At 34.4% G+C, this 16,113-nt stretch overlaps 1 protein-coding gene and 1 long non-coding RNA gene across 2 annotated transcripts; one reads left to right on the plus strand and one right to left on the minus strand.

Annotated features, from left to right (window-relative positions):
• Positions 1-2,763: 2,763 nt before the first annotated feature.
• LOC125421917 (uncharacterized) lies at positions 2,764-5,436 on the plus strand. The gene is made up of 2 exons (XR_007240365.1): positions 2,764-3,128; positions 5,003-5,436. It is a non-coding gene; the product is annotated as an uncharacterized LOC125421917 (long non-coding RNA).
• Positions 5,437-8,477: 3,041 nt separating this feature from the next.
• On the minus strand, positions 8,478-9,176 carry LOC107416095 (protein FAR-RED IMPAIRED RESPONSE 1-like). The gene has a single exon (XM_016024547.3). The coding sequence runs from the start codon at positions 9,174-9,176 to the stop codon at positions 8,478-8,480; it is 699 nt and encodes a 232-aa protein (XP_015880033.3).
• Positions 9,177-16,113: the final 6,937 nt, after the last annotated feature.

Genomic DNA, 16,113 nt, shown 5'->3' on the forward strand with positions numbered 1-16,113 from the left:
ATAACCATGGAAATGAGCTCAGAGGGTCCAAAAATGGTAGGTAAGGCCTATGGGTTAGCTTGAAATGGTTGAAAAATGGGAAAAACAGGCGACCCACCTTGTCGGCCCCCGTCGCCTTTGTCGGCCAGATCCCGGTGCATCCAGCTGCTGTTCACAGTGAAATTTCACAGCCAAGCTCACCTTGATATGGTCTTTCTCCCTAGCTAGCACGTGTACAAAGTTGGTGGCTCGAATAGGTAAAAAATACAGTAATTTGGTTCGATGATAAACGGGTGGAAACGATCCAGTTCGGATCCACGGGTCTGGGGGAAGAATTTCTCAGGTTTTGGAGATGAAATGGGTATCTTGGGTTTTGTTTCCTATTTGGCACACTTACCTAGGCTTATATAGAGCCTTGGGTCACTAATAGACAAAAACTGGAAACTGGTTTGGACACTGATATAAAACTTATGCTTAAAACTTTTCAGAACCATAACTTTTTATCCGTAACTCAGAATTTGGCGTGCCGCCAGTCTAGAACTCGTATCAACGAGATCTACAACATGGTACCTAAGTCAATCAAAAAATATTGACTATTGAAAAAAGTCAACTCGGACCCATATATTGTTCACTTGGTCAAACTTGTTAAAATATGTCTACTTGTGGTACCGAGTGTTAAAATAAGATAAATGATCAATATAATATTATAAAATACCTTAATCAAGATATAAATATTGAGCATAATGTCTTATAAGCATATTTCCATGAAATAAATATGAAAGTGCAGAAATAACCATAATATTTAAAAACCAACAATATATTCAACCATATACAATGTACCATTCTATGTACCAAACTATAAATCGTCGGATACATCCACCTCAAGACCCATAATATCTAATAGGTATCGTGGATATAGTAAATCGTCGGGACGTACCCAACCTCATGGTCCATGGCAATAAATATCCTGTGGGCTAAACCGAACCTCACGATATCGTGGTAATAATAACATATGGGATAAACCTAACTTTACGGTCCGTGGCAATAATATCTTATGTGCTGAACCCAACCTTATGGTACCGTGACAATAATAACATGTGGGATAAACCCAACCTCACGGTTTATGGCAATAATAACCTATGGATGGGTCCGTGACGATAATAACCTGTGGGATAAACCTAACATCACCGTATTGCAAATGCTCACTCCTGGTCTCGTGCAGGACTGTCTTCAGACTTAACATGAGTGTTTGTATTATAATAAAAATATTTTTTAAGCTCCAATAACTAAACTAAAGACTTTTGTATGACCCAAAAGTCGTAAAATAATTTATGATACTATAAAATTACATCAATTGGACACTGAACGATCCAATTATACAGCGTACCCTTAGGACCCGATACCCAAAATTGGAGATTTTTACTCGAAGCCTAATCTTTCAAAATTGAACCTCCTAATGGGACTTAATAATTTCCAATTTCACTAATCCAAATCCAATTTAAATCAATTTGGCCAATTTTATCCAAACACAGTCTGAATTTATCCGCTAATTAACTAATTGATCCAAAAATGGAAAAATTATCAAACGACCTCTAAAATTCATAAAATTTATATTGACAGAAAACCCAAGAGACAAAGAACCCATCAGTATGCTCACCTTGGTCCAAAGGTTTCTCCGATGGCCGAAAAACTCGATTGAAGCTTTGGCTGAACTTCCTGTTGTCATATCTCTCAAATGGTGAGGAATCTGGGCAACATAACCATGGAAATGAGTTCAGAGGGTCCAAAAATAGTGGGAAACGTCTATGGGTTGGCCTGAAACGGTCCAAAAACATGAAAATCTGGCAACCCACCTCGCCAGCCTCAGCCACCTTCTCCTGCCATGTCCGAGCACGTCCAGCCACCGTTCACGGTGAAATTTCACAGCCAAGCTTGCCTCGACTTGGTCTTCCTCCGTAGCTAGTGCGTGTAACATCTTGAAGGTCGGAATGGGAAAAAACAGTGGTGACCATGTTCACAGTTAAATGGGTCGAAATGACCCAGTTTGGACCCACGGGTCTGGGGAGAATTTATCGGGTTTTGAGGATAAAATGGTATTTTGGAAATTGGTTTCCTATTTGGCATGCTTATCAAGGTTTATATAGAGCCTTGGGTCACTAACAGACAAAAACTGGGACTGGTTTGGATACTGATATAAAACTTAATATTAAAACTTCTTAGAACCATAACTTTTTATCCGCAACTCAAACTTTGGCGTGCCGCTAGTCTTTGAACTTGTATCGATGAGATCTACACAATTGTACCTCAGTCAAACAAAAAATATTGACCATTAAAAAAATCAACTTGAACCCACATATTGTTCAATTGTTCAAACTTGGTCAAACTTGTGTATTTTGGTACGGATTGTTACAATCAAGTAGTGATACTTTGATATACATGAGTATTTCAAGTGTTTCAGATCCACTTCTTCCCACCACTTCAAGTATTTCAGACTCTTCATTATTCTTGTCAATGGATTTTGATAACCCCAAAAAAAACAGAATATTTTAGATCCACCACCCAAGCCACACTTATTAATTTCAGGACCTAACATCAATAATCAATTCTCCTTTTGTTAAAAAATAAATAAATAAATTAGAAAAATCTTTTAACATGCGTGAACATAAGGACTTATTGAGCTTTTAGGCTACGCTAGCTCAATTTTTACAAATTCAATCATTAAATCTTCTTATATATATATATAGTGCGTCTAGAGTTTGGTCCAACCGCACCCCTTCCATCCGGACTAAAAACATGCTCTAATTCACAGCCGTTGGATTTTATGACTTTGAACGGATGGCTGAGATTGCAGGCATCACTCACATGTGAAAACTTTGCCCAAATATCCCCTTTTGCGTCCGATCTCCCCTTCTAGCTCTCTGGTTCCTTCTTTATTGAAAACTTTGCCCAAATCTCCCCTTTTGCGCTCAATATCCCCTTCTAGCTCTTGGGTTCCTCCTCCGTCGCAAATCCTCCACTCGCACCAGCTCTTTGGTTCCTCTTCCACTTGCACCAGCTCCGTCGCAAATCTTGCACTTGCACTAGCTCTCTAATTCATCGCACCAGCTCTCTGCTCGCACCGGCTCTCCAAGCGCACCAGTCAAATTTGGGTAGTATGTTTATTTTTGTTTAATTTTATGTACATGCATACTCTTATTTTATTTTTTAAAATTTTTTGTTCTGGTTAGTGTGCATTTCAAAATTTGGTTAGTTTTTTGAAGTTTAATCAAAGTCATATATTTTGAGATTTTGTGGTAATTATGGAATATATTGGTTGATATGGTTTGCATAAGGAGTTAAATCGTGAGTTTCCAAGTAAAAATATAAGCCGGCATGCTGCACAACATAAGACTACGACATAATCTTCGATATCCACCAAATGTTTTTGAATAATCTTCATCATTTGCTCCGTAAAAGGTTTACATTGCAATCAATGTCCTTAATTAGGTCCATTAAATAGAAACTTTTCACTAGTAGGCTTTTTAACTTTATGCTGTGTTCTTTTGCTTTCTATGTGGGTTCCATTTTGCTATAGATTATTTAACTGAGTCCTATGATATTAATGGTTGGTGGTCTGGTTTTTTATATATTATTCCTCTACAAATTAACATGGTTCTGGCTAATCTGCTAGAGAATCCTATCTTTTTTCACCTCTTTGTTTAAGAAGTAGTAAGAGTGCAATTTTTCTTAGGCTTAATGCAAGGGATACGAAGATTAGAGTAAAAGAAATTTGACATAAATATTGAATGAGAAAATAAACTGTTGACCTTTTCTTTTAAGGAGGATCTAATCTTGATTGCTGAACTCGTTTTCTTGACTAGAAATTGACTGTGTTTCAGCCTCAAAACTTTCCTGAAATGCTTTACATTAGACAAGATTTTTCAACGGTTACACGAGGAGGAAAATAACATGTAGAAGAAGAAGAAAGAAGAAAGAAATAAGATGTTGAAGATGGAGACATAGCTATTAATGTGAAATTACCATTTCTTGATTTATGTCAAAATGGAACTATTTGTTGTTAAATATAAAGTTAGTTTAGTTTTATGGTTGATATGTGATTAGATGGATTTGGATGGTAAGTCAAGGGATCATAAGTGGAAATATTATGATGTCTAACACATTACTTTATCAATTATTTAATTTCTAGTCATCATATTTTCTACTGTTTATATCGTGCTCTTCTTTTTTATCCTTTCTACTGCTTAAGATTCTTACCATGCTCTTTTTGGCTGCCTGTGCAACCTTGAGTCCTCTGTCAAAATGGAACTATTTGTTGTTAAATATAAAGTTAATTTAGTTTTATGGTTGATATGTGATTAGATGGATTTGGACGGTAAGTCAAGGGATCATAAGTGGCAATATTATGATGTCTAACACATTACTTTATCAATTATCTAATTTCTAGTCATCATATTTTCTACTGTTTATATCATGCTCTTCTTTTTTATCCTTTCTACTGCTTAGGATTCTTACCATGCTCTTTTTGGCTGCCTGTGCAACCTTGAGTCCTTGACCATGCTTGTAATAATCATATATGTTTATATATATATATATATATTGTAATTTTGGCCTTTTAATATTATATATATTGTAATCATATATTATATACTTGTTTGAAAGTTTTGGCCCTTTAATATGCATCAACAGTGTTTTGAATTCCATTGATCGTGTAGAAAGGTTGCTGGTGGTTTTATTTTTATTCTCAAATATGTCTTTTGGCAAATCTTGCCTTATCTTGTTTGGATGTCTAGCTGGAGATCAGTTGTGTAAGCATGTCAACAAATACTAGTGATGGTCAACCGATTCGGATGTGCTCATGTAGGCAATATATGCATTTAAAAATATCAAGAACAGATAAAAACCCAAATCGTCAATTCTGGAAATGCTTAGATGAGAATAGGTCGAATATAATTGTTATTGCGTTGAGTTTTCATTTGTTTTTGCTTATAAAATTATTTACATTGAACATGTTTACTTGACATAGGAACAAGGATGTGGTAAATTCATTTGGGCAAAAGAAGGGGAAGCCAAACTTGACAAAGTAGATATTCTTATTGGTGAAATTCGACGTTTATCATTGCAAGTGGAGAAATCGAATAATATTCTTGAAGCAATTCAGAAAAATACTAAGATTAGCGACTAATACGACGTTAAGAATGTTATAATGTTTGTACTTTTATTATTTATTTTCTTTAAAATGTTTGCCTAGTGATGTAGTCAAGTAATATATGTGTTTGTTAGGTTGGTAAATTCTGAAAGCAACATGTATGATATATGTATCCACATTTCAAACTTTGTTTTCTATGCAAGTACTGGTTTTGGTTTGTGGCTATATCAAGTTGGAGGTTGATGATAGTAACATGGAAATGTACTAAATGAGTAATTGTAATAAAATATGCGAGTAACATTTTGGAAACATTTATATTGTTAAATTAAGAAGCAAAAAAAGGCACTCAAACAATGAAATAGAGTTTCTACTGCCTGCCCTCATCGAACCACTTAAATTGTCAAAACAATTACTTTATACCTCTAGCTTGGGACACAATATATGTAAGAACGTAATTAAACATACATTTAGAATATACCAACTTTAATCGGTCTCCACCTACATAGAATTCTCCATGAGCACAAACAAGGATCTACATCTCTGTAGAGTGAATCCCAATCAATGTCAACAAGTGTCTTCTTATATTGGCTATCTGGACTTCTCAAAGAAGGCTTCTCGGTTGATTCTTTGCCACTATATGCTCTGGTCCCACTACCAATTGAATTTGACCTTGAAGCACTCCTATCTTTTTCCTTGCTCTCATATGAAGAAAAAGCTAGCACAGACATTCCAAGGCCATCAAAGGGATCCACATCATCAAATACTCTTCCATTATCAGATTTTGTGCTTCGAAAGTTAGGAAGCTTACTAATTTCTTGCAATGAGTCATTAAACTGTCCTGGTACAACAAAGGGATATTCCATCACCTTTGATGTTGTTTTACTGACACTAGCAGTAGTTTCTGGAGGCCAGGTCTTAAAAGGTGACCTATTACAGAAGCAAGACACTTCTGAAGGATAGCAAGACAATAAAAAAAAATTACATTGACCATACACTCATGCAAAAAAAAAAAAAAAAATTGACAATAAACGCTGAGACAAATGAGAATTAAATCTTTATTATGCAATTCAATCTTCAAAAGGCTTAAGGAAACTACAGGTATTCAACTATATAAACAATATCATCCTCTTTTTACATGCAATACTTGCAAGATTAACCAACACGACATTCTTAAAAGGATGCAAGACTTGTCAGCCATGTATGACTAGAGCTAAATTCAATACAGTTCCTCATGGTTCATCAGATGTCTTCCATTCCTCATGTTCTGTTTCTTTAATCAAAAGAATTTAGCAACAACACATGATCACCAAATAATACTAATAATAATAATCAAAAATCAAAAAAGCAGCCAAATTAACAAACAGGTCCCTTTCATTTTATTTTTCCCTAATTTCAAATAACTATATGCACAGCACTCGTTTAACAAAAATCAACACTCATTTTTCCTTCATATAATCTCAAAAAGATAAAAACGACAAAATAAGTTCAAAGCAGGACATAGCAAATTGCAAAATTGCTTAGTCATTTTTGCTCATTACATGCAATGTACATGTACTACCAAAGTCCATTGGCTCTTCAATGATGTCATAATATCCTTCAACCTTTCAAAGTAATAATCATAATAAATAAACAATCACCAACTATAAAGGTAAAGCACAAATGGACAGAAATTGGGCAAATCAGCAGCTAGATATAAACCATGTAAAGTAATTTATATTCTAGTTTTAACATTACCAGAAGAATTTAAAAATCTCTTGTACAACGCATGAAAGAAGATACAGTAACTGTATATCTTTGCAAGATACCGAGTAACATTTCAAGCTTGCTTGTTTCTGGTAAAGCCATTCTAGATGGCATAGCTGTTTCATTATTCAAAAATTAGAATTCCTGAGTTCTTAATTAGAATTACTGAGTTCTTTCAATCATGAGTGGCCACATATAATTGCTACTAACAATTTTCATCTTAAAATGAAAGGACAGCCTCACCGGCATTTGTAAGATGAACTTCATTACTAAATTTCGCACCTGTATCAGTTTGAAAAAAGGCCTAGGAACCATGTAAACTTCAAAATGTTTAAATAAGTATAGATGTTATTACATAAGAGGGAGAGAAAATATCAACAATAAAAATGTTGTTGAATAGAAAACAAAGTCTAAAATGTAAACCTCATGGTTCACCAGATGTCTCCCATTCTTGTTGAATAGAGATGGCATGGTGGTTTCCGAATACTGTAACAATGAGGATGACTTTTCCAGCTTGTCCTTCCTGCTAACTGAAGTAAACCACATTGGCAAAATATATAGCAAACTAGCGTACATTCATTCCAAGAATCAACAACACCAAAGGCAAACTAGTATACATTCATTCCAATAATCAAACAAGACCTCATGTTTACATTACATGGAAATTTAAAGAGTCTATTATCATAACTCTACTCTCTTTTAGTAACTAAGCTAATAGTTATTGCCATATGACCAAAAAAAGAAAAAACCAGGACAACAAGAATCAGACACTAAGAGACGTTATATTTCCACAAAAATGTTGCATGATAGTTGATCACACCCGGGGGTCATCCCTTAGTTTTCTAACATTATCCTGCGAATAACGAAGTAAGTTATTAGATGAGGATTACCAATGATTTCAAATGTAGACTTGCCAAAACAAAGCAACACACTTTGTTCATACTTGTTGAAGCAAAACTGTCACATTGTGATTTAATCTCCGATGCTTGTGCAGGAATATCCCCAATTTGTGAGGGCCTATATAGAAATAATATTTGTTTGTATATGGTATGATCATTTCAATTGCATAAATATAATAACTCATAAATGTATAAATTTCTTACCGACTGTTGAGGATTGGACAATTTCTTTTAGCATGTGATTCTCCAATTTTTCCACATCCATTGCAACGTCGACCTCTATACTTTGAGGTTTTTGTTGCCATCTCTTTCCCCCTTGTTAATCTTCTTCCACATCCCTTTGCCCTCACTTGAGATGGATCTTTCAAACTTGTGTCACAAACATTACTATCTTTTGCAGACATGCCTCCACTCTTCTTGCTGCCACCTGCAGAGTTAAGCTTCTCAAGTAAACCTTTCAGACTATCATTCACAATTACACTTGACTTCTCATTTGTAATGGTTTTATCAATGATTTTTGAAGCAAGCTGGAATAGTTTAGCTCGCCACATCAACATTGAACTACCATTTCCACTTATCTCTACACCTTGTTTATCGGATATCATTTGAGATTTTGCAACTCTAGTCCACCTTCTCATTATATACTTATTTGGCAAGGGAATATTACCAAAGCGTCGTAAAAATGCCAAAATATGCCTACATGGAATTCCTTAACTCTCAAACTTCTTACAACTACAAGATGCAAAGTTCGAACCTTTGTCATAAGCAATTTCCAGAGCTCTATGAACACCGTCATGGGGACTGCTCTTGACCGTATACACTTTATGTGTATCATTTTCACGCACAAGTTGTGGCATTGTTATTAAGCTTTGCCACAACTCATCTTGAAACTTACGAAAAATCTTGCGTGTGTAAATCTTAGCCATTTGCTTTTCCATTTTCAATGGCAATTTTAAAAGAGCCTTCTCATTAATATCAACATGATCAGCAGCTAAATCTTCGTTACGTTGAAATATGAAATCCATCAATAAATTCTTCTTGGAAACATATTTCTTGAAGAATGCATGTGAGCTTTCTGCACGTTGGTTGCTTGACATCCCGGCCAAGAATATATGATTAACATTTGCAGGCACCCATCTGTTACGCATTTCAAATATTGACCTTAACCAATCATTGTTATATAGGCTCGCCTTCTCGACGATAGTTGCCCATTTTCTTTCAAACTCCATAGGGCATTCTGATTCCCAAATGCATTGTTGGAAGTCCTTATAAAAATCTCTGTAAGTAATTGCATTCAAATATGTAGAAAACTTCTCAATTATGTGCCAACTACAATACCTATGAAATGTATTTGGTAAGCTATGAGCTATGGCCTTGGTCATTGCAGGATCTTGATCGGTGATAATCATCTTTGGGTTGTTAGTAGGCATGCTCTTCTTTAATACCTCAAACAACAAAACAAACGAATCCGTTTTTTCATCACTTAAAAATGCACAAGAAATAACACTGTTTGACCATGATTGTTAACCCCAACCAAGGGGGTGAAAATCATACCATACTGATTTGTGTTGTAAGTTGTATAAAAAACAATTACATCACCAAAACATCCATAAGCTCTTCTAGAAATCGAATTAGCCCAAAAACAACGCTTCAATTGACAATCATCATCGACATCAATTTCAAAAATGAATGATGGATCTTTTTCTTGCTCAGTTAGGAAGTATTATTTCAATAGTTTTGCATCTTGTCCACTCATTTCATTGCGCAACTTAGCTTCATGATTGTAGATGTCCTTTTTCGTACATCCAATATTCTCTATACCTCCAGCTTCAAATTCAAGAATACTTATTTGTTGGTGAGTTGGCACATTTGTTGCTGAAAACTGCAAGGCTAGTGATTTATTGGCTTCAGACACATTACAATATGACCTTAATAAATGCACTCTTCGAGGGGTTGATAATGGATGACTATGTTCTTCAACAAAAAAACTTATGACAAATTTTCCCAATTTTGACCTTACCACGGCAAGTTTTGCTTTACAATTTTCTCTTGTCATCCCTCGACATCTTGTTTTCTCGCCTTCCTTTATCGAAGATACTCCTTCCTTATAACACACGAATTCTTTCCTTACAACTTCATTTGTATCTTTACATCTCTTACTAGAATTGTTACGAACACTAAATCTAGCCTCTTTTGCATACTTAATGTAAAACTCATGTGCCTCATCTATCGATTCAAACTCTTGTCCAACATTTTGTTTGCATTTTTCGGACACTTGGAGAATGTAAACATCATCAACAGATTTCGAAGATGACAGCAAGGATATTTCTTCAACTCCTATAGGGTCATAATTAGTTGCTAACTGTTCTACATTCATATTTCCAATATTTCAGAGCAAAGTGCACTCAAACGAGCTTCCTATTGATCAATTTCTAACCTGATAGGCAGAAAAGCAAAACCATAACATTACTGAATATATACATGATAACATAGTCAGTAAATGAAGACTAACCTGATAGGCAGTAAAGCAAAACCATAACATTAAAATTTCTTGTTTCACTATTTTTGTGCTTTATTACAACATAAAATTAGCTAGGAAAAACAAAATATACAAGGGTTGTGCATCTGCTAGTTCAATAAGCAAGGGCAGCCATCACAGAATAAGAACTCGTAGTTACCAAAAACAGTAAAGCCAAAAAGAGATTCTAAATCAAACTACAAGAATGATGATGTAAGGAAATTCTTAGTACATAATGGTCTGTCTCTCAATTCCCATTAAGGATCAACAAAGATCATGCATATAGGATGATTAATCAATTAAAGATGACATGTTAAACATTCCCACGTCTCTACCAACAAATACAAGAGCTAGATTACAAGTTGCTTCAGTTTGTTCCCTGAGCACTACGCATAAAGGAAAAAAAAATTATATATGTATATATAAATATAAGGCAAATAAGACAATATGATAAGATCTAATGAATGCAATAACAATACTAAATGGTACAATTGTAGGAAATTAAAGTACCACTATCTTTGACCAGCCTCCTTCAGATATAACAAACTTTACAAGGTCCTTTGGAGTGATGGTCCAATAATTTACAGCTGCCTCCAGTCTATCATCGGAAACAATGTGATCACACATTATACTGTGATTAAAGATTGGATTTGTGGTAGCAATAAAACAAAAAATAAGGAATAAGGACAACATTGAGTATAAAATGTGGATTATAATACATCAATAAATAATAAACCATATCACCAGGTAAAAAAACCATACAACCTAAATACAAGCACAAGAGGAATATTAAATTGGTATACAATGAGGAGTCATACTGACAAAGTGAGAAAGAGATATGAGAAATGTACCATATTTGTACCAAAATTTCCTTAATCTTTAGTAAACAATCTAGTAATAAGCCCCATTGTTTTATTGGCAATATCATCTGGAAGAATACCTTTCTCCACCATTTCATGAAATAATACAATTGCTTTATCTCTATTTCCGAGTCTTCAATACCTAGAAATGAGAGCGTTGTAAATCATCACATTAGGAGCAACATACTGTTCTCCATCTCGTCAAACAGAGAGTTAGCATTATCCATTTGAGACAACTTGCAATATCCATCATTTAATTACGAAGCTTCAAATCAAGGAACATTTTAATTTGCAGGGGTTTCATGTCAATTTTCCCATGAAGTAGCCTAATGTAATATTATCAATGTCAAATTTATGCATTTGCCTTAACAGAGAGATAACTACAAATTGGAATTTAATTGTTAGAAAATACATAAATGAATCAAATTTAGGAGTCATTATAGCAATGAATATGCGTGAACAAACACAATTCATAACTCTAAACATGAATCAAGGCAAGAAATTTGAACAGCTACATATTAAATGAAAAAATAAAAAATAAAATTTCCATAACATTTTAACTAAACTGTTGGTCTGAATGTAAAATACGATCCTGCATTTTTTGGAATAGAGACAACCACAACAAAACCATCACATCCCAGACTCCAAAACAACCACAACAAAACCATCACATCCCAGACTCCAAAACAATCACTACTCATTTGAGAAAACCAAAGGTTGGTGCGAGTGGTGTTGGAATCAATGAGTTGGTGCGAGTGGTGTGGAAATCAATGAGCTGGCTGGTGCGAGTGGTTTTGGAATCAACAAGCTAGTGCGAGTGGAAAGCAGCAAGTGGTGTGGGAATCAGAGATCTGGCACGAGTGGAGAGCTTGTGCGACTGGTGTGGGAATCAGAGAGCTGGTGCATTTGCGACCTGGTTCAAACTGGTGTGGGAATCAATTTTGCGAGAGAGGGAAGGAGATCAGATTTGTGAACGGGAAGGGGAGAGCGGGAAGGAGAGTTTTGGGCAAGTTTTTCACACGTGAGTGATGCCTACAATCTCAGCCATCCATTCGAAGTCATTAAATCCAACAGCTGTGAATTAGAGCATGTTTTTTATCTGGATGGATGGGGTGCAGTCGGACCGGACTCTAGACCCACTGTATATTCAGAACTGCTATATATATATATATACATGCCTCACCAGATGATAAGTGAGTTTTAGCTCACTTATTTAGTCTTCTATAGCTTGATTATTTGTAGAAAACTTAAGCATTTATTGTTATTTTGATATATTTTTGTGTTCTTCTGTAGGTGAGATCTAATGAAATTAAGGGTAATTTTTTATGGTTTTTAAAGCTTTGGAGATCACCTTGGAGAGGAAGAAGACTCACCATATCTAAACCAAGTCAAACATGCCACTCATTATTGAAGACTTTCAAAATGTTGACTTTCCATCCCTTTACTTCTAATTTCGACTTTCATTGATTTTGGTCAAATTTGAGCTTTAATGAGAACATGTGCAAGGCATGTGTCTTTAGTGTAGAGATTTGCATGTGCAAATCATGTGACCTCATTTAAAATAGCCATGTGATAGCCATGTGCACATCTAGGACCCTTTGATCTTGATCTAATGGTTGGAATTAACCAAAAAGACTAGGGTTTTGGAGATGAATTTTGGAAGGCTTTGTTTTTAAAAGAAGCTTGGTAGAAAGAAAAGAAGAAGGGGAGCCATCATTGTAGATAGCTGGGAGAAGAACTAGAGAGCAACACACCCAATTTAGAGAGAGAAAGAGAAAAACCTAGAGAGAGAAAGCTTGGGCTTGGAAGAAGATTGAAGATTGAAGAGATTCTACTACAAGATTCCTCCTCCTTTGAGTTTTCTCTATCTTTTTTTACTAGCTAAATTGTATTTCTATATATATATATATATATATTGTGTTTGACATGGGTTTAATGATGAATATACAATTTATTTTGGATTTGGTTGATATTTTGTACATGGATTGCTAGATCTACTATCTAGGATGTTGATGGAACTCTTATTTGGATTGTGATTGAATGGTGGGTTGATTATTATTGTGCAATTCTATTATTTTCTTGTGTATTCCTTGAATTCAATGTTATAATATACCTAATTAGAGTGGAAACCAATTGGGTATTGGGTAAATCTATAAATTTCTCCTTGGGAAAGGGTTATTTATTAGATTTGTTACTAGGATTACACAACCCATCTTTTAATTAGAGTTGGAAAACTTAATTAGGAAGTGGGTAACCAAGAAAAGGGAAATTAATGCATTGCTTTTTAGGTTAATTTAGGAAGGGATTCTTGAATTTCCACTAATTATCCATAGATTCTAATTTTCCTAGGGATAGGAAGTTGGATGCAATTAGAAACCTTGTGGTTAGAATTAAGGATAGAAATCCAATAGTAATCACCCAAAGTAAGTTCAATTATGGGAAGAATAAGAGGAAAATCAATATCCTAGAGCTTTAGATCATAATATTTGCCATTTCCATTACTTGTGTGTGTTGTTTCCTTTGATTTCTTGTCCCACTATTTTAGCTTAATCTTAATATTAGTTTTAATTTTTGTTGACACTAGTTTTAAGTTAAATTGGGTGCCTAAATAAAAAGAATTAATTAATAATTTTGGTACTTAGCAAAATTTCTAACATCAATCCTCGAGGGAATGATACTCACTCATCACTTTATTACTTGTGCGACCTGTATACTTGCAGAATTAGTGTATCACCAGGGTGTTAATTTTCTTTTACTAAATTTTAGAAATGCTCTTTATTACCAAATATATATATGTATATATACATATAGAAATGCTATTAATTTTACGATACATGTGTGCAGTACATACATATATATGTTTAACAAATTGACGTGAACTGGACTTAGTTAAGATGATTATAAAAATCATACCGAATTTCCTCTAATGTATTTAGATACGTATCTTTTTTTTCACCTTTTTTGATTGTTTAAAAAATAAAAATTAAAAACTAAAGCTCAATCATGTTACCAAATGACACTAGCTAACTATACAAATGGGAATTGGGAAATAAGTTTTCTCATCTCAACTTTCCATCAGATGATCAGGCCATAAACTCAACTTTGGGGGGCAATTAGAGTAAAGAAAATACCCCCCCCCAAAAAAAAAAAAAAAAAAACAGAGTTCCCTTGCTATTTTAATTGTTACAGCAGTGTTCAAACTAATACTCCACCGAATTCATCAATATTGCTATTGCCAACTGCCTGCTGCCAGCTGCTATTTATTTCCGTCGAAAAGCATTCAAATTAATAGAATGCTTTTCGGCTTGATATCTAAGTGAATTACCTTCTGCTTGCGATCTTCGTGGAGATAGCTCAATCCCTTGGCTATGTCAAGAATGATTTTCTTCCTCTGCTTCCAACTTAATAACAATTCATAGGTTTTATGGAAAATCCATTTATCCGAAGACCCATTAGTCGTGTATTGGTAAACAAGAAGCCTATATGATTTCTCAGTACAAAATCCAACCCTTTTGGTTCAATCCTCTAATTTATAAAGATATTTTTTACATGAATTCAAGTGGCCTTTTATGGTACTTGTTCCATTTCTTTTGATGCCACATGCTTAATTCCTACCACAGTAATTACATTTAGCTCTAGACTCTGTGGGATCACATCCTTCAATTCTTGTAAAGTGATTCCAAACCTCTGAAACAGTTCTAGGTTTTTTCTCTTTTTTCTTTGTGATAGAACTATAAGAAGGTGGCATTTAAGACTCACTAGAAGGTTCTGGATTTACTGACGGTGGTGGAGCACTAGATGGAGGACGTGGAGGACATGGTGGTACTAAATGAGATGGCGGAGTTGGGGCATTAGAAGTGGCAGATTCGTTTGAGTTTTAGAAGTGGTTAAACTGGTATCTTCCATCTATTTAGTAACACAAAACATCCAAGTTCAACAAAAACAACAAATAAGCATGAAAGAATACAAAAAAAGGATCTTTCAATGTGTAACTTTATTTCAAAACAAATACGAAGTTAATATGGAATAAACTAACCGTAGTGAATGTACTTGCAAAAGTGAATGTGCAATTTTCATCCATAAAAACCATAGATCAAATAATATCTTAAATCAATAAGATCAAAAAGAAAAAAGGAATTGGAACCAATCATTCACAATATACATTAAATAAAAAACCACTAGCCTCTTACTCCACTGCATGATTTATATATTTATGTGTAATCCAATATATAGTAAAGCATGCCATCGATGGGTCCTTGGAAGATTCCACTAGGATCAAATCCATAAATATTTTTTGTTTTAATAATCTATCCTCATTATTCTTGTCTATCATATCACCCCCCCCCCCCCCCCCCAAAAAAAAAAAAAAAAAGGAAAAAAATGAAGCCTGTTCAGATTTGATAAATTAATTAATATGGTAAATAATGTGTCACTGTGGTTGCTATTTTAGATTATACCAATAAAGAGATAGGATTCATTTTAAATTAGCCACTCTCCCTGCATTCATCCTCATCATGTACTTGATGCCAAAATTAACCAAGCTAAACATTACCTTCGCAAACACATTAAAAAGAGGAATCTAAAGAAAATAAAGAAGTACCTGCATCAAATGCGCACTGATCACAACTAGAATGAAAGCAGTGATGTGCATTTTAAAAAATTGTGTCTTTAATAATGTGGTAATTACAAATATGTGTGTGATATGTGTCTTTAGTAAAAGCACTGATCGCATCAAATTTTTTTTTTTTTTTTTTAAATTGAATGTTCTCCCGGCAAGATATATCTTTAATAATGTGGTAATCAATCACATATACATTATATACATGCTGAAGCTTGAATAAGTTTGTAACTCCTGAATCCTTTTCAAACATATCTGGGCCGTTGAAAATGTAAGGCTGATGTTATTACAAAAAGAATAAGAGTCCCCGTACCCGATTGAAATGGTCGAACTTTTAATGTGAAGAAGAC

This window comes from Ziziphus jujuba, chromosome 4 (assembly GCF_031755915.1).
Source record: "Ziziphus jujuba cultivar Dongzao chromosome 4, ASM3175591v1".
Classification (NCBI taxonomy): Eukaryota; Viridiplantae; Streptophyta; class Magnoliopsida; order Rosales; family Rhamnaceae; genus Ziziphus; species Ziziphus jujuba.